This window comes from Piliocolobus tephrosceles, chromosome 14 (genome assembly GCF_002776525.5).
Source record: "Piliocolobus tephrosceles isolate RC106 chromosome 14, ASM277652v3, whole genome shotgun sequence".
Taxonomy (NCBI): domain Eukaryota; kingdom Metazoa; phylum Chordata; class Mammalia; order Primates; family Cercopithecidae; genus Piliocolobus; species Piliocolobus tephrosceles.
This window is the reverse complement of record NC_045447.1, coordinates 58,871,746-58,895,752: the sequence shown is the minus strand read 5'-3', so window position 1 is coordinate 58,895,752 and position 24,007 is coordinate 58,871,746. Positions and strand designations below refer to the sequence as shown.

Below are 24,007 nucleotides of genomic sequence, written 5' to 3'. Positions count from 1 at the left end.
CTGTCATATAGCTCAGATGCTCCAAAAAGCCAGTGTTTCTGCCAAGGCATGGATAGCAGGATGCCCCACACTACAATGATCTTTGTTAGCTATTATGACCCTGTGCTACTACAGACCTGGACTTGCATTGCTGGAGTTTTCAAGTGTATGTTCACATTTATCCATTATTTTCAAAGCACATTCCAAAAATGACTGGATCAAGAGAGATGTGTTGTCAGTCACATGAAGTGCCTGGAAGATGCTTTTGCTCTTCTTGCATGGTACTCAGCTGCCAGTCCAAACTCTTCCATCTCTCATGGTGCATTTCCTCTTGAGGAGCCCTTGATGATTCCTGTTAGCAGAAAGTCTCTACCCATCAAAACCAGAACAATTAGAGGCTTCAGAATTTTTATTTTTATTTTTGGCTGGAGCTGTCTTTGTTCTGGGGGATTGTGTATAGTAAAATGAAAGTATTGGCAGCCAGTAGGTTAGATGAAGATGAAGATTGCCTCTGGTGGAACCAAGGGGGATTTGGAAAGGGTTTACCTTTCATGCAGATCTATGAGTTATGTATTCAAGTATTCATTCATTCAACAAATGTTGATAGGCGGGCGGTGTGGTGCAATTAGTTAGTTGTGGAATCAGAAAGACCAACCTCTCCTTGAATACTTCCCCTGCTCTTCACCAACCCCGGAACTTGAAGCAAATTCCTTAATTCTTTACTACTTGCTTTCCTCCTTTCAAACGCAATGAAAGTGCTATCTTATAGCAACTCAAGGGTTAGCAATAATATATGTAAAATTCTCTCTCTCTCTCTCCTCTAATCATGGAGCAATAAAGGTATGATTCCTGAGTGGCCCAGTCCCCCTGCCTCATTCAGGGAGAAGTATAAAGAAAGGAGGGGAGAAAAGATTTCTGATAGAGGAAAATCTCTAGTTCCTGTTCCTGAGACCCCTGAGCTGCCCTTCCTGCAACAATTGCTTTGATGCTATGAGCAATTCTATTCTTGCAACAGATCCCATTTTTACTCACTATAGTTGGAGTTGAGTTTCCATCACTTTCAGCTGAAAGGGTCCTGAGGGTGGCAGCTGAAATCCTCCTCTTTTCTTTGAGGGTATGTGGATTGTTGGGTGAGAATAATGAAGGTGGAGGGAGAGAAGGCAGGTTCATCACTATGGTTAAAGTAGATTGGTATTTGTGACTGAGTGTATGCTTTGCCAGCTAGGGTACCCAGTAGTGGATGTCAAGAAGGACCTATCTTCATTCTCTGCTTCAATAGCTCTCTAAAACCTCTGTGAACACACTTATCTTGCCTTGTAACTGCTCATCTTCTGCAATAGGACTGAGCTCCCTGAGAGCAGGCCTTATGACTCTAATGCCTTCAATGTTATAAGCTGTCAAACTCACACGTGTAGAATGAATAGTGTGTAAATAAATATACAGAAAATTAAGAATTCCTCAATTGTCACTCATGTGAATGTGTCTAAATGCAGTCTTTCCACTTAATAAATGAAAAGAGTTACTAAATAGTACTATTGGCCTGAACCAATTAAAGTTTTGCATATCTTAGAACCTTGCCTCTGCTATTTACTCACCAGTTAAAGCAAATTATTTATCAGTCCTCAGATCTCTAATCAGCACTTTGACAAGTGTATTTTTTTTTTTGAAATTCAAATGCTGTATTGAGAAAGATATAATCCATGCAGAGGGCTTTATGACTAGTGTGCTTCTAGGTTAACTATTTGGCCAGGATGGAAATAATATTGCAACTAGTTGAAGATCATTGTTTTGGAGCACCTCCAGACCTTACTACTGTATGGTCAGACCTGGGGGAAAGAATGAAAATTTATTTCCTTCTACTTTGGTTTAGTCGATAGGCTATTCTCTACTGGAGGCAAACTGTGTTTAACACGCAACCAGGTAGGTGACCACTTCATATCACATCAAGGTGCAATCAGGCAGTGGGTTCCACAAGGTCAGTCTTCTCCCAGTTGATCGATGGCAGCAGTGCATTAAGGTCAAAATGTCAGAAATGTAAATAGTTCTTTCACTGCTTCCCTCCACCACTGTTTTCCCTTTGGCTTATTATCATTTATCACTTCTGGCAAATCAAAAAGAGAGAGAGAAGGAAAAATCAGGAGAGTTTTTAGACTGTTAGTGAAAATGCTGCTGCTGAATAAGATGATGTCTCCTTGGAAGTGATCACAGCTTTATAGCCACAATCCCTTCTCAGAACCTTTAGAAGGTTTTTTGGCCCTGTCTGAGTGTCCCCACGTTATTCCGCTGGTGGGTTGCCTGTGTTTTTCCATTCCCAAGTAATGATTGGATAAGGAAGTAAGAACAGAATAGGGAACAGAGGCTCATTAGGGATGAGTGACAGCTCCCTGTGACAAGACATCTAACAGATGAAACATTGTTCCTGTCATCCTTTTCATTTTTGCATTTATATGTCTGGGTTACCAGGAGATAAGGGAGAGAGATCAGTCTTGAAGTCCAGTGTGGGGCACCAAAGCTAATGAGATTTCAAGTGGGAGGCTGAGTTCCGGCAATAATATCTGCGAAACTGAGCAATGAAAGACAGAAAGCTTATTGGACATGCAATCAGAAAATAAGAGCCTAGGCCATTTTCTAATTATATGAATATATTTGAGATGCCCATGCACTTTGTGTTAGGCTCTATCTTATTGACCAGACAATTACATGATCATGGTGTCATGGTGTTGTTTTTAATTACAGAGATAATTGTCTGAACTATCTGGGAATTTCTACAGATTTTGTGAAATTTTAATTTGGATAGGGATGGGATGCTTTAAAATAGAGGCTCCTATATTTCAGCAAGAGAATAATATATAACAATTGCCTGCAAAGAGGGAAAAAACCACCATTTATTGATAACTATATGCCAGGAGTTTTTCTGGACCAATCCTACACAGGTAGTAGGTGCATAGAGGGTTATTTACCTCCCCCACTTCCTTCTTCATACATACCTCCCAAGCCAATGGGAACCTGGGATGAAGTCGAGGGTTTTGAATGAAACAATTTGAAAGTGAACCCTTCTTTGTCAACTATTACAGAAAGTCTTATAATATAACCCAGGGAAGTTGAGCACTCGTGACTTAATAAACAAAATTAAACCATAAGAAATAAGAACAAATTTAGATAAATGGAAAGAAAATGAATTTTTCATGCATATCACATTTATTATTTCAGGGGTGTGGCTTATAGTAGGAAAATAATCCGTGGAACTCAAAGGTATGTTGGAGTTTAGGAGAGATCCTGTTGCAGCCTGGAGGGGAGGAAGCTGTATTGAATGTTGCTTTTCTCCCTTGTGTGGCCTACTCTTCCCTAATAGATGATAAGGTGCCACATATGCCTGACAGACACCAATTGGTCTAAACCCAGTTCGCCAAATATAAAATATATCATACTTTAAATTATTTATAAGGCTTAAAACAAATATAATGGAAGAAGTTATTTTAATATCCCTTGAAGATTTCTGTGGCATTTTATTATTTTAATTTTTTTTAATTGACAGATAAAAATGGCATGTATTTATTGCATACAACATGGGGTTTTGAACTATATATACATTGTGAAATGGTTAAATCTAACAAGTGCATTATCTCACATAGTTATTATTTTTTTGTGGTGAAAACATTTAACACCCATTCTCTTAGTATTTTTCAAGAATATAATGTATTATCATTAACTATAGTCACCATGCTTGTACAATAGATCCTTTGAACTTATTCCTCCTATATAACTGTAATTTTGTATTTTTTGACCAGCATCTCCCCAGCCCTCTCCTACCCATCCCAACTGTCCCCGCTCTGGCAACCACCATTCCATGCTCTGTTTCCATGGGATTAACTTTTTTATATTTTACATGTAAGTGAGATCCTGTGGTATTTACAAGGCCCTGTGTTGGATGAAGTCATACATCCCATTTTTGCATTTACTTCTCATAGAAATCTTGAAGAGTTTGGGGTATGATTGTTTCTAATTTATGTAACTTGCCCAAGACCATACAGGTACAAAGTGGCAGAACCCACAGTAGCTATCGGGTTTGTATTACTTCATGCCCTGTGTTTTTTCCATCAGAGTATAGGAAACTTTAAAAATACAAAACAAACAAACAAAAAAACTTTGTACTTTCAACGCACAGATTTTCAATTCATGCATTTCTAGATTAGTAAATCATTTTCTGCTTTGAAAGTTATTTGTTTTTACCTCTGGACTTTCATAAAAAGAAAATGAGCCAAGAAATTAAAAAGTGAAAGGAAAGAGAAATTTTCTGTGTATTTCCATTAAATAATGTATGCCATTTTAGTTTTTAAACATTCCTATGAGATAACAAAAGCAGCTTGTGTCAGACTTGAGAGGGAAACTGTGCACAGGGCTGTCTTGCTAGTACATGGATAAAAATGTAGTGGTCAAGAGAAGGAAATGCAGCCTTGCCAAGGGAAAAACGATGACTCATGATTCAGAGAGTTGCTTACGAAAACCTTTAGAGAAAACATTCTCCCTAGAGTCTGGCAAAGGAGCAGATGGGAATTTCCTGCTCTTCTCTTTAGAGAAAGGAAGAGAGATCGAGAGTTTCCTTCTGCATGGGGATGGAAGCAGACCAACTGCTTGAGTGAGGACAGCAGCCCTTTCTGCAAAAGATCCCCACAGGCCACTGGACATTAGTGCACCTACTTGGAACAAAGCCAGGAGCTGTTGTGCTGCTACATTAGCTGCCGGGCAGTAGAGCTTCTTGTTCCTTCTCTAAATTGCAATATTTGTGCTATGTAGTGGGGTAAAAATAGCATTTTGGGTGGTAGTAGATGATTACAAGTAGTTAAGAGTATGATCCCCAGTTCCAAATATGTCTCTGTTCTTTACCTACTGTGGATTTGGTCAAGTTACTTAACCTTTCTGAGCCTCAGTTTTCTTATGTATAAAAAGGAGAGAACAATACTTTCCTCATAGGGATTCTCTGGATGATTGAATAACATGGTCTATCTATCATCTATCTATCTATCTATCCATCCATCCATCTCTCTGTCATATTTCGAGCTAGCTAGCTAGATAGCTAGTTCATCCTCAGCAGATCCCGTGCAGAAAGTGAGTCCTTGAGAAATGTAGCTGTTATTGTTGTGTTTGCATTGTACTATCATTGCAAATATTTCCATTATGAAGATACAAGTTAAAAATAGATGCCTTGATGATTTCTCATGAAATTAAATATGGAATTACTGCATGATTCAGCAATTTTATATCTGGGTACACAGCCCAAGAAGTGAAAGCTGGGACGTGAATAGATATTTGTATACCCGTATTCATAGCAGCATTATTCACAATAGCCAAAAAAAGGAAGCACACTAAGTATCCATCAATGGACAGATGAATAAACTAAATGTGGTACACACACAAACACACACAGCCTTAAAACAAAGAAATTCTGAAACATGCAACAACATAGATGAAACTTGAAGACATTATATTGTACTAAGTAGAATAAGTCAGTCACAAAAGGACACAGATTACATTATTAGTCATATGAAGTACCTAGAGTAGTCAAATTCATAGAGACAAAAAGTAGAATGGTGGTTACCAGGGGCTTGGAGAAGGACAAATGAAGAGTTGGTGTTTAATGGGTTCAGAGTTGCAAGTGAAAAAGATGACAAAGTTCTGGAGATGAAGAGTGGTGAATACAATATGAATGTACTTAATGTTACAGAACTTAAAATGTAACTTAAAAAGGGTTTAAATGCTACATTTTATGTATATTTTGCCACAATATAAAAATGGGAAAAATCATTTCCTTAAGCACTGGACTTTGTAATATGTAACTTGTATTGCACTTGGTGCAGATATGCAACGTGTGAAGTGCTCTTGACTTTTTCCCCCATAGTTTTAGCATGCAGGGATCATGATCCACTTCTTGGACTATCATTTAAAATATGACGGAGTATTGCAAATGTGCCATAAGTAAAAACCTTTGACAATCTAACCTCTAACTGACAATGAACTTAGACTGTAAGATAACTTTTTATTTCTAAGAGCCTGTTGATTTAATCTCATCTTGGAGTCTCATAAAATAGGTCTTAAGACATCAAATGATGTATGTTGAGTTTAACAAGGGAACACAACAAGATGCTTTGGCTCCATTTTATTTATTTTTCAGTAAATATATACTTTTTTATTTTGTGAGAGGTTTCAATGAAGTACAATGACATGTAATAAACTGCACGCATTTAAAGTGGACACTGTGATAAGTTTTAACATGTATAGACACCCCAGATACCATCAACACAATCAACATAGTGAAAATGTCCTTGTCCCCTCAAAAATTTCTTTGTGTTGCTTTGTAAACTCTCCCTCCATCTCATTCCTCAATACAACTGCCCCCACCCCCAGGTAACCACTAATCTGCTTTCTGTCATTATAGATTAATTTTCCTTTCTAGAGTTTTATAGAAACAGGTCAATACAAAATTTATTTCCCTTCCCTCCCCTCCCCTCCCCTTCCCTTCCCTTCCCTGTTTTTTGAGACAGAGTCTCCCCTGTCACCCACACTGGAATGCAGTGGTGCAATTTCTGCTCACTACAACCTCCACCTCCCGGGTTCAAGTGATTCTCCTGCCTTGGCCTCCCGAATAGCTCGGATTACAGGCAATCGCTATCATGCCTGGCTAATATTTGTATTTTTGTAGAGATAGGGTTTCACCATGTTGTCCAGGCTGGTCTTGAACTCCTGACCTCAGGTGATCTGCCTGCCTCGGCCTTCTAAAGTGCTGGGATTACAGGCATGAGCCACTGTGCCTGACCCTATTTTCTTATATTCAGCATACGTTTTTTCTGGAGATTCATCCATGTTGTTGTGTGTATCAATGATTCATTCCTTTTTATTGTTGAAGAATATTCCATTGTATGGATATACTACAATTTCTTTAATCATTCATTTGTGATGGACAAATGAAGTGCCCACAAACATTCATATGCAAGTCTGTGTATAGACACATCCTTTCTTTTCTCTTAGATAAGTACTAGAGAGTCGACTGGTTGGATCATGCGATAGGTATATGATTATCTTTTTTTATAAACTGCAAAAATGGTTTTCCAAAGTCATTGAACCATTTTTTGAAAGTTATAGTTGCTCCACATCTTTGCCAATCCTTGATATCGTGAGTCCTTTTAACTTCAGCTGTTCTAATAAGTATGTAGCAGTGTCTTATTGTTGTTTAATTTGCATTATTAAAGGTTAAGATATTTGTCTTTTCCTGTCTTGCTTGCCATCTCTGTACCTTCTTTCTTAGAATATGTGTTGAAATCTTTTGTCTGGCTTTTATTGGGTTGTTTTCTTATCATTGAATCTTGAGAATTCTTTATGTATCAATACAAGTTCTTTATCAGAGAAGTGACTTGCAAATATATTCTCTCAGTCTGTGACATGTCTTTTAATCCTCTTAAGACAGTCTTTTGAAGTGGACTCCATTTTTTAAAAATTCATAGGCTAATTGTTGGGGGATATAATTTGAATAATGTATTATAGGTTTTCTAGGAACACCCTCCACATGAATGTCAAAACAGAATAACAACTGAAACATAATTGTCTGATTTGGTGATAACTATGATGTGAACATGTTTTTGGAGTACTCTCCATCAGGTCAATTAACGAGTTAAGTTGTTAACTTGATTCTAAATTAGGAGAGTATAATTTTGTGCTGGTACTTCTAGTCCAATTTTTGAGTTTGTCTTAAACTATCCTAGTAAATTTTAGGCAATTAAACTAATGTTTAAAAAGCAACAATTAATGTTGAGAACAAAGGGATTCATAAAACGGTTCATTTTTTAGACTCAACAAACACCAATGCAATGTGTTTAGAGAAAATGTTTGCAATCAACAAGGTATGCTTCTGGGTGACATTCATCTTCTGACTCTGTTACCAGCTGCTGGCTCTCTCTGTGTGTCTCACAGCCAAACCAGCCAAGAAGAAATCCATGTTGATTAGGGCCCCCACAGTCTCTGCTTGGCAGACCTCTCATGCATCAGAAATAGAGCTTGTCCAAGAGGGCTGGTGAACTTTGCTCAGAAAGGACAGAAGCTATGGCAGGTCCTCATGGTGGAAAGGGCTCCCCTGGAGTCAAATCATTTCACATTCGCTATCTGACCTACACCAACAACAATCCTTGAGAAAGCTTTTACCATGTTAACATACTAATATGCTATTTGCATGTCTTTGATGAAGCATCTGTTCCAATATATTATCCATTTTTATTATTTTATTTATTATTTATTTTATTAGTGTTTTTGTTATTATTATTGAGTTTTAAGAGATTTTAAAAAATACATTCTGGAGACGAGTCTTCTATCAGATATATGATTTGCAAATACCTTCTCCCAATCTGTGGCATGTTCTTTTCATTTTCTTAAGAGTATTTTATGAATATATTCCTGATCAGATGTTATCTGAATACTTCAATGTGTTTAATGCCACCTAAAATGCCTAAATAACAACTTTGTTGATGGCAAAAAAGATGATACAAATGTGTGCTGATATTACCCTGCATCTGTATGGCAATTTTAAGCAAAATTCAAATATTTATATGGAACCCAGATGTTCACCAGTGCCATCTTACTGCTCAAGAGCTAATAAGACAGCTCCTTCTCCTAATCCAGCTCTGTGGATTCCTAAGGTGTGACTTGGGAAGGGGTAAGGTGCTCAAGAGCTAATAAGACAGCTCCTTCTCCTAATCCAGCTCTGTGGATTCCTAAGGTGTGACTTGTCATTGTTTTGCCTTCTGTTTCTTCTAATTTGGTTTATCTATGAAGGTCTGGCCACTCCATGTTTGTTACCCCATACTATTTCAAACATGAGCCCGGGCACTTTCTGTGATTTGTACACAGAAGTTCTACACACATAAAGACTTTTCGTGGTAGCCATTTTTATTGAAGTTTTGGAGATGATGGTGGACAGATTTTCAACACATCAGCGCACACAATTTCACACCGCACATGAGCTACCCTGTTCGGAAAAGGTCTTTTTTCATCCCCACCAGCAGAGGTTTTCACTGTCTGCCTTGTTCCAAGTAGTGTCACAGTTCCAGAGCTTTGGGGGATTTCTGTCTGTCTCCTTTCTCCTTAAAAGCAAGCTGACACACAAAACGTGCTATTAGTATGTTACTGTCTTTTCTGTTGCCACAGCCATAACCTCAAGATCTCACTAGATATTGAGTGAAGCCTCGTTAGATATTTTTCTACAGACTCATTAGATATTTTTCTAAACAAAAAGTGTTTTTCTTATGAGATATTCTGGTGCCAGCCAAAATAATATTATTATTTTACTTTGTTCCTCATGTGTAGTCATAGGTTCAGCACCTGCAAATGTACACCTTTGGGCTAGTCGCCTTCATTTTTATTGGAATTAATTTTAATTGTTATTTATCTTCTACTGGTTGTGGACATATTTTTGGCATTCTGGATGGGCTGACATGCTAAGCTGTGGTACAGTATTTCTAATTCTGCAGAAGTGGCCTCTCTCCTGTCATTCTTGTCCCCGCATGGAGGTACAGCAGGTCTTTTCAAGAACTTGCCAGTTTCTGGGCCAGTTTAGCAGTTTAGCTCAGAGAAAGCAGTAGACAGTGGGGCCCCTTGCTGAGAGAGATTTCTTTAGCTTCCTCTTCGCTGCTCTAGACACCGCCTGGACTCTGCATTGCTACTTGCTCATCTTGTCCTTGACTCCTAGAAAAAGGGGAGTTCAGCTACAGAAGGGCTTTTGACAGAGCAGGTGTGGAGAGCTGGGGGAGGAGTGAAGCTTGAGGGGGGCTTGACTGATTTGAGTCAATGGCAGCAGGCCCCGCAGGATATTTCTTGTTTGCATAGCCCGTGTGCTACCCGCTTTGAACCAGAAGGGGGAGACTTGAGTTCATTGTCTATACAATAGTAGCTTCTCTGGAACTCTTAATGAACAGATTACTTCTCCTGAAAGCTGCTTCTTTTAAAAGGAACTCGGATTTCTGTACTGCTCTAGGAAAAAATGCCTAGATACAAATAAATACTTTTATGATTCTTCCCTTTGAACTTCTTTTTTAAATCTCTACTCACTAGAGAGTGAATGAAATCACTATGTGACCATAGGCAATTACTAAATTTCTTTGAGATTTAATTTCCTCTCCTGTAAAATGGCAATAATGTACTTGTGCCTACCTGAGGGGGTGCTTGTGGAGAAGATTAAGTCCAATTACCTACATAGGAGCTCAGCACAGTGCCTATTTCATTAGAATCTCTCAGTAAACAGCAACTGTTAATGGCAGTAATAGCCATTATAACCCAAGTTCCTGAGTTTCGGTACAAAGACAAAAACCTAACCAGTCGGCCCATGCTGACCAGGTGCACAAAGAGCTCCTAGAAAAGCTTGATTTTTTCCCGATGTAAGCCCTGGGAAAAATTAATGCCCTCTCTATCCCACCTAAACTTCCCTTTCTCCTGTGTTCCCTGGCTTTTAGGTTGGTTTGAAGCTGGACTTAAACTGCTACACCTTTCATTTGGCTTTAGGGACTATGTGACGTCTGCAATGCAGAGTGACAGAAAACTGGACAAGACATTCCTGGGATTCTGTATGAACAAGGCAGTGGGGACCGGAAGCAGACTTACTTTTTTGCAAAAATGGGGAGAAAACTAATCACATGGCTAGGGTATAAAAAGGGTTCTTCTTCCTCTGATGCCTGTGCCATGCCAGCAGACAGAGACCCATGCTCCCCTAAGATACGCACACATCTTGGCTGTCCCATGAAGAGCAGAATAAAGAGATTGCTGCTTAATAGTGTCATGGAAGTAAGTGGGACTTCTCACACTTAAGCTTGCAGGGATGGTGGGGAGCACATAATTATTTAAAAATCTTTCCAGGAGCAAAGTATCCCCCAAATAACATGGGGAGGTTAGGGAGAACACAAAAGCTGACATATTCCTCTGGCTATTCCTGATGACCAGCTCAATTCTAACTTTATGAGCAGAGAATCTGGAGCACACAGTAGGAGCAATGGGAAGCCCAGGTTTAGTTCCAGACCCTCCTGCTTGCCTCTTCTCTCTTAATCCCATAGCAGTTCATGCATATTTATTCCCCCATAAGAATCAGGTCCCCTTATTGTCTCTTACCTTGTATATTCCACATGGCTTTCTTGAATTTTAAATTCCTTAAAGGCAGGGGCCAGAAAGTGTACTACTTTGCAGGTATATTTTAAAAAGAACAACTAATAGGTACTCAGCAATTTTATAATATGGATGGTTATATAAATCAAACTGAAATTAAAACTGCCATGTTGAATTTTGCATCAAAAATAATTTATTTTCCAAAATAAAATTTAAATAAAAAATAAAAATAACTCATAATTTAATAAAAATTTTAAAGTCTTCTAGTGTTCTTTCATATGCAGTACATTAGCCATCAGTCACTTAAACAGCATCTGCTGGTTGAAGAATGCTTGAAGTAATTGTCCAGTCCCAGAGGCACAGGCTAGGAGATCTTCAGTTTCGGAGGTAACTTGTAAGTTTGTTAATGAAGAAAAAGTTCCTGAGGATTTCCACTCTGACTATGGTCCAGGCACAGTGACTGTACTCCTTGGCCTTCAGGTAATGCAGAATCCTTCCATAGTATCTTTTCAGGTGCAGACTGCTCATGAATTTTCCCCTGGTGAAATCTTCTTTCTCCAGTTTTTCTTCTAGGATTGTCTTCAGATGGTCTATCTGATGATAGACATTAGCAAGGAGGTTCTCAACAATAGTCTCATTCCAGCCAGTGCTAGATAAATCTTGTCTGAAAATAGCAAAGATGTTCTGGAGCATCTCATAGATGGTCAATGCAGCGTCCTCCTTCTGGAACTGCTGCAGCTGCTTAATTTCCTCAGGGATGTCAAAGTTCATCCTGTCCTTGAGGCAATATTCAAACCTTCCATTCAATTGCCACAGGAGCTTCTGACACTGAAAACTGCTGCTTCTTTGTAGGAATCCAAGCAAGTTGTAGCTCATGGAAAGAGCCGTAGTGGAGAAGCACAACAGGAGAGCAATTTGGAGGAGACACTTGTTGGTCATGATGACAACAGGAACAGTGTCGCCTACTACCTGTTGTGCCAGAGCGAAGGCTTCGAAAGTTTGCAGTTAGAATGTCCTTTCTCCATGGGTATGGCCTATTTATATGACATGGTCCTCTCTCTATTCAGAGGAATTTCCCACTTTCAGTTCTCCCTTTCAGTTTTCCTATGTCATTTGCATTTGTAGTAGTTTCTAAAACTCTTTATTTAAACTCCTATCTTATGTTATATATATTAGGAAAAAAGATATACAAACTGTGAGATTTTCTAATGTTTTTTAAAGTTTCAGTGAATGACTAAAGCAAATTATGAAAAAAGACTTGAGAGAAAGCAAAGGAAAGCAAATGACCTGAGAATTCAAGAACCTCAAAACAGCCAAAAGATACGGTTGGTCCTCCCTATCCATGGGTTCTGTACCTGTGGATTCTACCAACTGTAGATGGAAAATATTTTTTTAAAATACAATAAAAATAATAATACAACAACAAAAAATAATGTAAATTTTAAAGATATAGTATTACAGCATTTATATAGCATTTATATTGTATCAGGTATTATAAGTAATCTAGGGATGATTTAAAATATACAGAAATACGTGTGCAGATTTTATGCAAATACTACATCATTTTATAAGGAAATTGAGCATCCTCTGATTCTGTTGAGGCAGCAGGATGGTGATCCTAGAACCAATCTTCTTTGGATACTGAGAGACTGAGAGATACCTAGATTTACTGAAAAGTCAATCAGGGAATAGTAGCTGAAACTGGAAGGAGTTTTGCCAAATATGATAATAGGTTACTGTGAGAGGGCCTTGGAAACTTCTGAAAGGCACTGGAATAGTCTAGGGTATAAGAAATTTTCAAATCAACCAGTCACAGCCCTTTTTGGATAGGATCCTACACAGAGGAGAAACTGCCACAAGTGGAATCACACTTCAGCAGGATATGAACAACAGACACAAGGATAGAGAAGCCCCAACCAGGGTGGGATGGAGAACTCAGAAGGCAGGCTGCTATGTTTTTGACCATTTCACAGAAGCTGACAGAAGAGGGAGCTCTGTGAAGTTAGAAAAACCACCCTGAACCACTTCCTGGTTCAGGAAAAATAAGCTCTTATAAGACCAAACAATAGGAAAGTACTGAGATGGAATCTCATATAAATTTATTACTAGAAAAAAGAGAAGGCTTTGGGAAGATGGCTGATTAGAAGCAGTTGTGGTCTGTGACACTCTGCTCTTGGCCAGGATGGTCTGACTGCCCTGAGCCTGTCGTGCTGTGAGAAAGCCCAAACTAGCTGAAAAGGAGAGACCATGAAAATTGGCAGTGTATTTCAGAATTTAAAATTTCAAGCAATGAAATTGTTCCTTTAACTTGCAATACCATTACTAGTTATTTACCTATGGCTATTCCTGCAGAAGTATGCATGTGTATGTGCGTGTGTATTATAGATACATACAAAACATATATAAATGTTTATTATATTACTATCATAGTAAAGAAGACAAATGTCCATCAGTAGGGAGCTTGTCAAGTAATACTATCATGTGGACAAGATGGAATATTATTCAGCCATCAAAAGGACAATCAGCTGATACAGACCCATATCATAGATACATTTAGTGAAAAGAGCAATACATATAAGACATGATATGATATTATCATTTGTTTTGTAAGTTACTAGAAAGGTATACATATGATGCTGTTATATGCATATGTTTTTTTCCTTTGGCTAGAATTACTATCTATTAATAGTAGTTACGCTAGAGAATAATGCTGATGGGGTGAGGAAACAGCAAGGAAAATCTTCACCTTTTCACTTCATGCCTTTAGAACTATCTGTATGTGAGTTTTTCCTTGTAATAAGAAGAGGTCTGGGAAACAGGGTTATTAGGCTACTAGGGAATTACTATTCCTAGGCACTAATTTGTAATTTAGTGCACTTTGAGAAAATTTAATAAATGTTACTAAATATTAACCTTTATTTTGTTTTATTTGCATTTAAAATGTTCTATTATGAGCGTATATTATTTTTGTCCTTAGGAAATTTGAAAGATACCAGTTAATATTGAAAAATAGAATGTAAAATTGTACATACAATATGACTATACAAAAATATGTAGAGAAAATTAATAAAAGGAAGTAAACTACCATTTTAATAGTGACTTGGCTTGGCTTGTGAAACTAAAGAGTGATTTTTTTTCCTCCTTATGTTCTTTGTATTTTACAATTTTCTACCAGTAAACAAGTATTGTTTCATAATAGACTAATTTACATTATAAAATAAATGAGTCCCAACCTTTCTGGTTATTCTGCCTCTCTATGGGTTTCATTCTCTCTGGCCTTCTGGCCTTTGCAGGCCAGCTCTTAGCAAGACGTTGGCCATCTCATGCATTTTATAAACAATGAGTTTTCGAATATCAAAAAAAAAATCTCAGCTCTTTCACTCAAAAATGTCTGTTATGTCAGTGATTGAGTAATTCCTTGGGGTTTTGAAAAGCATTCTCAGATTAGCCTGAAATCATCCATGGCTCATAGCACAAAAGCCAATGCAAGGATCTTCAGAGGTTAGTCAACCTGGAGATGGCCATCCCTCTCAGGAAAGAGGAGACAGTCCAAAGAGTCGAGTCACTGGGGCCTGCTCCTACAGAATGACTTGCAGGCTTGTATAGAGTTGACCTTTCTAGGTGCAACTGAAGGCCTCATCACTGTCCACATCAAATGGCCTCTGATCCTCTATCCTGAAATGGTCCTTAGAGAGTTCATAATCTAATACAATAAAAACAGCAGTAGTGGCAGTAGTACTAGTTATCATTTATTGAGCACTTACTATTTGCCATTCTTTGAATAATCCTCATAGTAAACATTTGAGATAGGTTATTATCATCCCCATCTTACACAGGAGGGAAATGAGGCCTAGAGAGGCTGTGTAATGTGCCCAAGATACACACTGCTAATAACATGGGTAGATTGCATTTAAAACTGTGGTCTTTCCTGTAGAATATCAAGCAGACTATGGCTGACATCTTCAGATAGGTTCATGGTGTCAACCATGGTGGTGATGATGGCTCTCAAAGAAAAAAGAAACTACATCTAGTGGAGAAGATGAGGAGGTATTCATTGCCCTAAATGCAGGCAGTGTGCTTAAAGAATTGGTGTGATCGCTACAGGTAGAGATGGCTGTGGTGAGGTGACGTGGTCGAGGGCATTCAATTGGTACTGTCCAATAAAGTCACATATGCAATTTACAAAGCTCTAGTAGACATATTGAAAGAGTAAAAGAAACAAGTGAAGTTAATTTTAATAATATGTTTTATTTAGCACAATATATCCGAAATATTATAATTTCAACATGTAGCCAATATAAAATTATTCATGAGATAATTAAATTTTGTGTACATTCTTCAAAACATGATACATATTTTTACACTCACGGTGGAGTTCAATTTGGACTAGTGCCATATAAAATGCTCACCAGACACGTGTGGTTAATGGCTACCACGATAGACAATAGATACTATGATATCCACAGCTCTAGATAGACAGAGACCAGCACAAGCACAGCCAGGAGAATGAACAAGTTTGCAGGAGCAAAGACAAGGAGCTTCAATTGTGGACAGGCTTCATTTTAGGAATCAAGGAGACTAAGGGTGGAAAAATGAGGTTGAGCTGTACTGTGCAGTCTTGAATGCCAGAGTGTAGCATTTGGACTTCATTCAAGAGGTCTTTGTCAAAGAAGAGACTGGAGTTTTTTCCCTGGGCAGAACGATAGGCAGAAATGTTAGAGGTGATCGGAACCAGGAGATGTGAGGAGAAGTCCTGCCCAGAGGCTCTCATGGCTGTGGAGGGTGAAACAAAGGCCATAGCTGTGGAAATGCAGCAAAAGGAATGGAAACAGAAAAATAAAAAGGGAATTTTTTTTTATGGTTTCTTCTCTTTGTTCTCTAGCTACTTCCTGTGTTCATGAGGCGCTTCCTAATATTCCACTTCCAGTTGCCTTTGTGGAGTTTCTCCTCTACCCCTTCTCCTGAGGATTAGTAATAATCTTGGCAGAAGCTCACCTATGAATGGGTTAAAGTTTTTTCCTTTTAAAGACATCATTTTAAGTTTTAGCTTCATTTCTCTTCTTTTATTGGAGTTGTATCAGAATAACCAGGAAAATTTATTTAACCTTCTGTCTACCAGGGAAACCTATTTCTTAGACCAGCCCAGTGTGTATCTGCATTGTAAGGGTTAATGCCCCAACCCTTTCCTGTCATCTTCCCCTCCCCCGCTTTTTTTTTTTTTTTTTTTTTTTGAGACGGAGTCTTGCTCTGTCGCCCAGGCTGGAGTGCAGTGGTGCGATCTCGGCTCCCTGCAAGCTCAGCCTCCTGGGTTCACGCCATTCTCCTGCCTCAGCCTCCCGAGTAGTTGGGACTACAGGCGCCTGCCACCATGCCCGGCTAATTTTTCTGTATTTTTAGTAGAGACAGGGTTTCACCATGTTAGCCAGGATGGTCTCGATCTCCTGCCCTCGTGATCCGCCTGCCTTGGCCTCCCAAAGTGCTGGGATGATAGCCGTAAACCACCGCGCCTGGCCGTCTTTCCCTTTGTTATTTGTCCCTTCTGTGGACATTATTTTTGTACATATCCTCTCCTCCCCTGGTTAACTTTCCATTGTATGAAAAAACTACTTCCAGTCCCTGTACCAGTTCCTTGTGGTTAATGAGGTTTGGAGAGACAGAGTGACATTTAGAAAGTAAAACTTGAATGACATTTCTAGTCATTTGAAATCATTTTAATTTGGAAATGCTTTTCTATAAATTTCAGAGATAGGAACCAATTTGTCCTTCTCTTTTGAATATAATTATCTATACAGGACTATTATGTATCTAGAAATGAACATTTCAGTTGTCTTCTCTCCCTTCTCATGTCTTCAGTTATTTCTCAAGGAAGAGGGTCCCTATCAAAGAATGATAAATTATACAAGATTAAGAGTTATTGAGAAGTACGTAAACAGTGGCAGAACAGAAATGAAGCCAAAAATAATTTTTCAGAAATATCTTGGGAGGCCAACATATTCTTTCATAAGAGATTAATACATAAACAGGAGAATTCCCATTTCCTCTTTTAAGAAAAAGCTTATAAAACAATAATATACATAGAAAATTATCTTAAGTATATAGCATAAATCTTAAGTATATAGCTCAATGAATTATTATAAAATAAAAACGTCTGCACTCTTTTGTAACCACAAACTAAACATTATCGACACAACAGAAATCGCCCTCTTATTCCCTCGTCTTAGTCTCTGGGTTGCTCTAACAAAACACCATAGACTGAATGTCTTATAAACAACAAGCATTTATTTTTACAGTTCTAGAAGCTGGAAAAGCCAAGATTAAGGCCCTAGTAGATTCAGTGTCTGATGAGGGCTTGCTCTTTGCTTTGTATACAGCACCTTCTCATTGCATTCTCATATGGTAGAAGGGGGAAACAAGGTCCCTCAGGCTCAGGCTTCTTTTATAAGGCACCAAACCCATTTGTTAGGGCTCTTCTCCCATTACCTAATTACCTACTAACGGACCCACTTCTTAAAATGATTGCATTGGGGATTAGGTTTTAACATGTGAAATTTGGGGGACACAAACCTTCAGACTATAGCACCTCGCAATCATTATTCTCTCTCCTCTCTCGTCACTACTTTCTTCTCCCAACATCACTACCATGTAGTCTCTTAACATTCTATATGCTGCCTGTTTCTGAACTTTGTATAAATGGTTTTTTACCCTCAGTAGAATATCTGTGAAATTCATCTATCTTGTGTTTATAGTTTATTAATTTACATTAATGTGTCTTAGAAGTATACCACAATGTTTTATCCCTTCTACTACTAATAATTTTAAAAAATATTTGCCATGATGATTAATGCTGCTATGAAATTCCTTGTCTGTATTTTTTACTGCACATTAGTACATACTTCTCTTGGGTATATGCCTAGAATGAAGTAACTGAATCATAGAATATGTATATGTTCAGATTTAGCAGATAATATTGTAATGACTTCCCGAATGTTTGTACCGATTTACATTCTTACTATCAGTGTTTGAGAAGTTCCGATTGTATCAGACTCTTGCCAACTTTGATATTGTCAGTCTTAATTTCAGCCATTCTATTGTTGTACAATAATACTTCATTATAGTTTAATTTGCATCTCTCTGATTATTAATGAGTTTCAACATCTTTTCATATGTTTATTGACCATTTGGATGTTTTCTTTGTGAAGAGCTTGTTTCAATCTCTTGTTGACTTTGTCAGAGTTTAAAAATTATATGCAGATGATGTAATTGTTTACATGCAAAATACAAAAGAATTTATAGATAAACGATTAGAATTCAGCAAGGTCGCCAAGCACAAGATCAATATTAACAATCAATCATCTCTCTTTAGCAACAAAAAAGTGAAAAATTACATTTTAAAAATGACACCATAGACAATGTATAAAAATAATCTACTTGGAAATAAATCTAGGCAAAGAAGTGCAAGACTGTTACTCAGAAAACTTACAAATTGTAAATGAGAGGTTAGTGAAGATCTAAATGAATGAAGATCTAAATCAACTTACAAATTGTGAGAGAAATTAATGAATATCTAAGTTAATGCAGAAACAGAGAGACATACCATATTCATGAACTTAAAGACCTAATATTGTGAAGGTATACTTTCTTTCCACATAAATTTATAGTCAATATGTTCACCCCCAAAAAAAGCTGTTTGTTAACTTGCCAACCTCATTCTAAAATTTATATAGAAGTCCAAAAGACAATAACAAAAATATTCTTGTAGAACAAAATGGGAAAGAATGTTCCACTAAATATCAAGATTTAGAACAAAGCATGAGATGTGTGGGGATAGACAGTGAGACTGATAAAATAGAGTAGAGCTCAGAAAAAGACCCATTGATATATGTAAATGACTTATGAAAAAATATGGCATTTTACAATGGGAAAATGATGATCTTTTTCTTTTTTAGAAAAACAGGGAAATAACTGTATATTTATATGTAAAAAATAAAAGTGAACCCATATGTCATACCATATGCACACACACAAAAAATCCAGTGAATTGTACGTCTAAATGGAGAAGGCAAAACTTTAAACCTTTTAGAAAATAATATAGAAGCATGCCATCATGACTTCAGTGTAGAGAAAAATGTCTTATGACTCAAAGTCCTAATCACAAAGAAAAGATTGTTAATTAGATGGCATGAATATTAAGACTTATTTTTAAAATTAAAAAACCATTAAGAAAATTCAGGCCATAGAATGACAGAAAATATTTGTAACACTCCAGAAAAGAGAATTATAATATGCAGATTATAAAAAGAAGTCTTACAAATCAGTAGAAAATAAAACTAGACAAAAATTTGAACAGACAGAAGAGAAACTCTAAATAATCATTACACATGAGAAACTCAGTCTCAGAAATCAGAGAACTATCATTGCATATACACTAAATTAGAAAAATATTAAAAGTCTGAGTAGCATCAATGGCAATATTGATAGTATATAACCTTGATATGATGTGGTAAGAACAGTACTTTACCCCATGGGCTTCCTCCCCAAATCCTTACCCCAGTATAAGTCATGACAAATATACTTTAAAAACCATTACCCTATATCTAACCAGTACTCCTCAAAACTATCAAGGTCATCAAAAATAAGAAAAGTCTGAGGAACTGTCAAAACTAAGAGGAACCCAAGGAGACATGAGAATTAAATGTAATGTGGCATTCTGAATGAGATCCCAGAATAGAAAAAGAACAGTAGCTAAAAAACTAATGAAATGTAAATGAAGTTTGAACTTTAGTTTTTTTTTAAAAAAAAGAGTAGCATTAACACGGCAAAGCCATTTTCATATTTTTCTTGACCATTAAGTACAAGTCTATAATTAAAAATTTTTTAAATGTAGTCTGGAATATTGCCAGAAACAAAAGTACAGCAGATATTTATGCTGTCGCCTAGCTATCCATGGCTGATTGGTCTAAAATGAGATACATTAACTCTCCTCCATGTTTTTTGTTTTCTTTTTAAATGAAAGACTTTACTTTTTAAGAGCAGTTTCAGGTTCATAGCAAAATGGAGAGGAAGGTACAGTCAAGTTGAGGAAGTTTTCCTCCATTCCTAGTTCACTGAGAGATTGCATCATGAATGGGTATTAAATTTTGTCAAATGCTTTTTCTGTATCTATCAATATGACCATGTGATTTTCTTCTTTAACCTGTTGATGGGACAAATTACATTAATTGATTTTCAAATGTTGAACCACCCTTGCATACCTGGAATAAATTCTACTTGGTTGTGGTGTGTATTTTTTTGATGCATTCTTGGATTCTTTTTGTTAATATTTTGTTGAAAATGTTTGTCTCTTTGTTCATGAGAGATATTGGTCTGTTGTTTTCTTTTCTTGTAATGTCATTTTTAGTTCTGGTGGTAAGGTAATGCTGGCCTAGTTGAATGATTTAGGAAGTATTCCCTCTGCTTCTATCTCTGAAGGATGTTGTAGAAAGTTGGTATAATCTTTTTCTTTAAATATTTGATAGAATTCACTAGTGAACCCATCTGTGCATTGTGTTTCCTGTTCTGGGAGGTTATTAATTATTGATTCAATTTATTTAATAGATATAGGCTATTCAGATTGTTTATTTCTTCTTTTTACATTTTTCAGATTATGTCTTTCAAGGAATTGGTTCACTCTATTTAGTTATCAAATTCATAGGCATAGAATAGTTCATAGTATTCTTTTAATTTGCTTTCAATGCCTATAAAATTTGCAGTGATGTTCCCACTTTTAGTTTTGATATTAATAATCTGTGTCCTCTTTTTTTCTTAATTATCCTAGGTAGATGCTTATCAATTTTATTTATCTTTTCAAGAACCAGCTTTTTTATGTTGATTTTCTCTATTGATTTACTGTCTTCAATTTTATTGATTTCTGCTCTAATTTTTATTTATTTATTTATTTTTTATTTATTTACTTACTTACTTACCTTGGATTTACTTTGCTCTTATTTTTCTACTTTCCTAAAGCAGAAGCTTAGGTGATTAATTTTTACAACTTTCTTTTTTTCTAATATAGCACTCAGTGCTATAAATTTTCCTATAAACACTGCTTTCAGTGGATTCCACAAATTTTTGTTAAGTTGTGTTATTTTCATTTAGTTCAATATATTTAAAAGTTTCTTTTGCCAACCAAGATTACTTTACCCAACAAAGCTGACTTTCAGAAATGAGGGAAAATAACTTTCCCAGACAAACAAAAGCTGAGGTAGGATGGCACTACTTGACCTACTTACAAGAAATGCTAAAGGGAATTCTTCAAACTAAATAAAAAGATTCTAGTTAATAACATAAAAACATGAAAGTATAAAACTTACTGTAGGAATAGGAACAGCTTTGGTCTGCAGCTCCCAAGGAGACCAACACAGAAAGTGGGTGATTTATGCATTTCCAACTGAGTTACCCAGTTTTCATCTCACTGGGATTAGTTAGACAGTGGGTGCAGACCATGGAGGGTAAGCAGAAGCAGGGTAGGGCATTGCCTCATCTGAGAAGCACAAGGGGTTGGGGAATTCCCAGGAAGCCATGAGGGACCATGCTGTGAGGGACAGTGCTATCTGACCCAGATACTATGCTTTTCCCATGGTCTTCACAACCCACAGACCAGGAGAGTCCCTTGGATGCTTACACCACAAGGGCTCTGGGTTTCAAACACAAAACTGGGCAGTCATTTGGGCAGACACAGAGCTAGCTGCAGGAGTTTTTTTTGTACCCCAGTGGTGCCTGGAACACCAGTGAGACAGAACCATTCACTCCCCCAGAAAGGGGGCTGAAGCCAGGGAGCCAAGTGGTCTAGCTCAGTGGATCCCACCCACACAGAGGCCAGCAAGCTATGATCCACTAGCTTGAAATTCTTGCTGCCCGCACAGCAGTCTGAAATCAAACTGGGACACTCAAGCTTGGTGGGAGGAGGGGCATCTGCCATGACTGAGGCTTCAGTAGGCAGTTTTCCCCTCACAGTGTAAACAAAGCTGCCTGGAATTTTGGAGTGGGCAGAGCCCACCGCAATGCCTCAAAGCAGCTGTAGCCAGACTGTCTCCCTTGATTCCTTCTGTCTGGGCAAGGCATCTCTGAAAGAAAGGCAGTGTCCCCAGTCAGGGGCTTATAGATGAAACTCCCATCTCCCTGGGACAGAGCACCTGGGGGAAGGGGCAGCTGTGGGCCCAGCTTAAGCAGACTTAAATATTCCTGCCTGCTGGCTCTGAAGAGAGCAGCAGATCTCCCAGCACAGTGCTCGAGGTCTGATAAGGGACAGACTGCCTCCTCAAGTGGGTACCTGACACCCATGCTTCTTGATTGGGAGACACCTCCCAGCAGGGGTTGACAGACAGCTCATACAGGAGAGCTCCAGCTGGCATTTGGCAGATGCCCCTCTGGGATGAAGCTTCCAGAGGAAGGAGCAGGCAGCAATCTTTGTGTTCTGCAGCCTTCACTGGTGATACCCAGGCAAACAGGGTCTGGAGTGGACCCACAGCAAACTCCAGCAGACCTGCAGAAGAGGGGACTGACTGTTAGAAGGAAAACTAGCAAACACAAAGCAATGGTATCAACATCAACAAAAAGGATGACCATGAAAATCTCCATCTGAAGGTCACCAAAAGCAAAGTCCAAAGGTAAATCAATCCACGAAGATGAGGAAAAACCAGCGCAAAAACGCTGAAAATTCCAAAAACCAGAATGCCTCTTCTCATCCAAAGGATCATAACTCCTCACCAGCAAGGGAACAAAACTGGATGGAGAATGAGTTTGATGAATTGACAGAAGTAGGCTTTAGAAAGTGGGTAATAACAAACTCCTCCGAGCTAAAGGAGCATGTTCTAACCCAATGCGAGGAAGCTAAGAACCTTGATAAAAGAGGAATTGCTAACTAGAAAAACTAGTTTAGAGAAGAACATAAATGTCCTGATGGAGCTGAAAAACACAGCACCAGAACTTTGCAAAGCATACACAAGTGCCAAGAGCTGAACTGATAAGCAGAAGAAAGGATATCAGAGATTGAAGATCAACTTAATGAGATAGGTTTCAATATATAGATATTGGAGAAATTCAAGAGCTAATAGGCACCACACCAGAGGCATTAACAGAAGATGGCTTGACAGAGATAAGTGCTTCTGAACCAGTGTCAGACAATGAGGAAGAAAAACATAGGAGAAGCAGTACCAGAAAACAAATTGGCATTAGACAATCTGGCAGAAGAGTTCTGATTATTCAAGACTACTTTTGGCTTCTTTTAGGACATGGACCCCTCTACAACATGGGCACTGAAACTAAAGCAAGTGATGGAAGAATGATTGGTACCATATATATAAAAATTTTCAGAAAAATGAAAAAGCAAAAAAGTTACACAGAAATTATTTATTTCCATAAAGTTACATCGTGCCTGCTTCTTCTGCCTCTCTTTCCACCTCCTCACCTCTTCACCTCTGCCACCCCTGAGACATCAACACCAACCCCTCCTCTTCCTTCTCCTCCTCAGCCTACTCAACATGAAGACAAGGAAGAAAATCTTTATGGTGATTCATTTCTCCTTAATAAATAGTAAGTATATTTTCTTTTCCTTATGATTTTCTTGATAACATGTTCTTTTTTCTATCTTACCTTATTGTAAGAATACAGTATATAATACATATAACATAAAAATTTATGTCAATCAACTATATGCTATAGGTAAGGATTCTAGTCAAAGGTAGGCTACTAGTAGTTAAGTTTTAGGGAATCAAGAGTTGTACACAGATTTTTAATTACACAGGGGTCAGTGCTCCTAATGCCTATGTTGTTCAATAGTCCACTATAAGCCAAAACGACAGTCTCCAAACAACGTCTCCCTTGGCAAACTGAATGTTTGGCCATGGTACCCAAAGGT

The 24,007-nt window shown here is 37.8% G+C and overlaps 1 protein-coding gene across 1 annotated transcript; it reads right to left on the bottom strand.

The window, feature by feature from the left end:
* Window positions 1–11,288: 11,288 nt before the first annotated feature.
* On the bottom strand, window positions 11,289–12,228 carry IFNB1 (interferon beta 1). The gene has a single exon (XM_023191721.2). It carries the CDS (start codon window positions 12,049–12,051, stop codon window positions 11,488–11,490), a length of 564 nt encoding a protein of 187 aa, XP_023047489.1. The 5' UTR covers window positions 12,052–12,228; the 3' UTR covers window positions 11,289–11,487.
* Window positions 12,229–24,007: the final 11,779 nt, after the last annotated feature.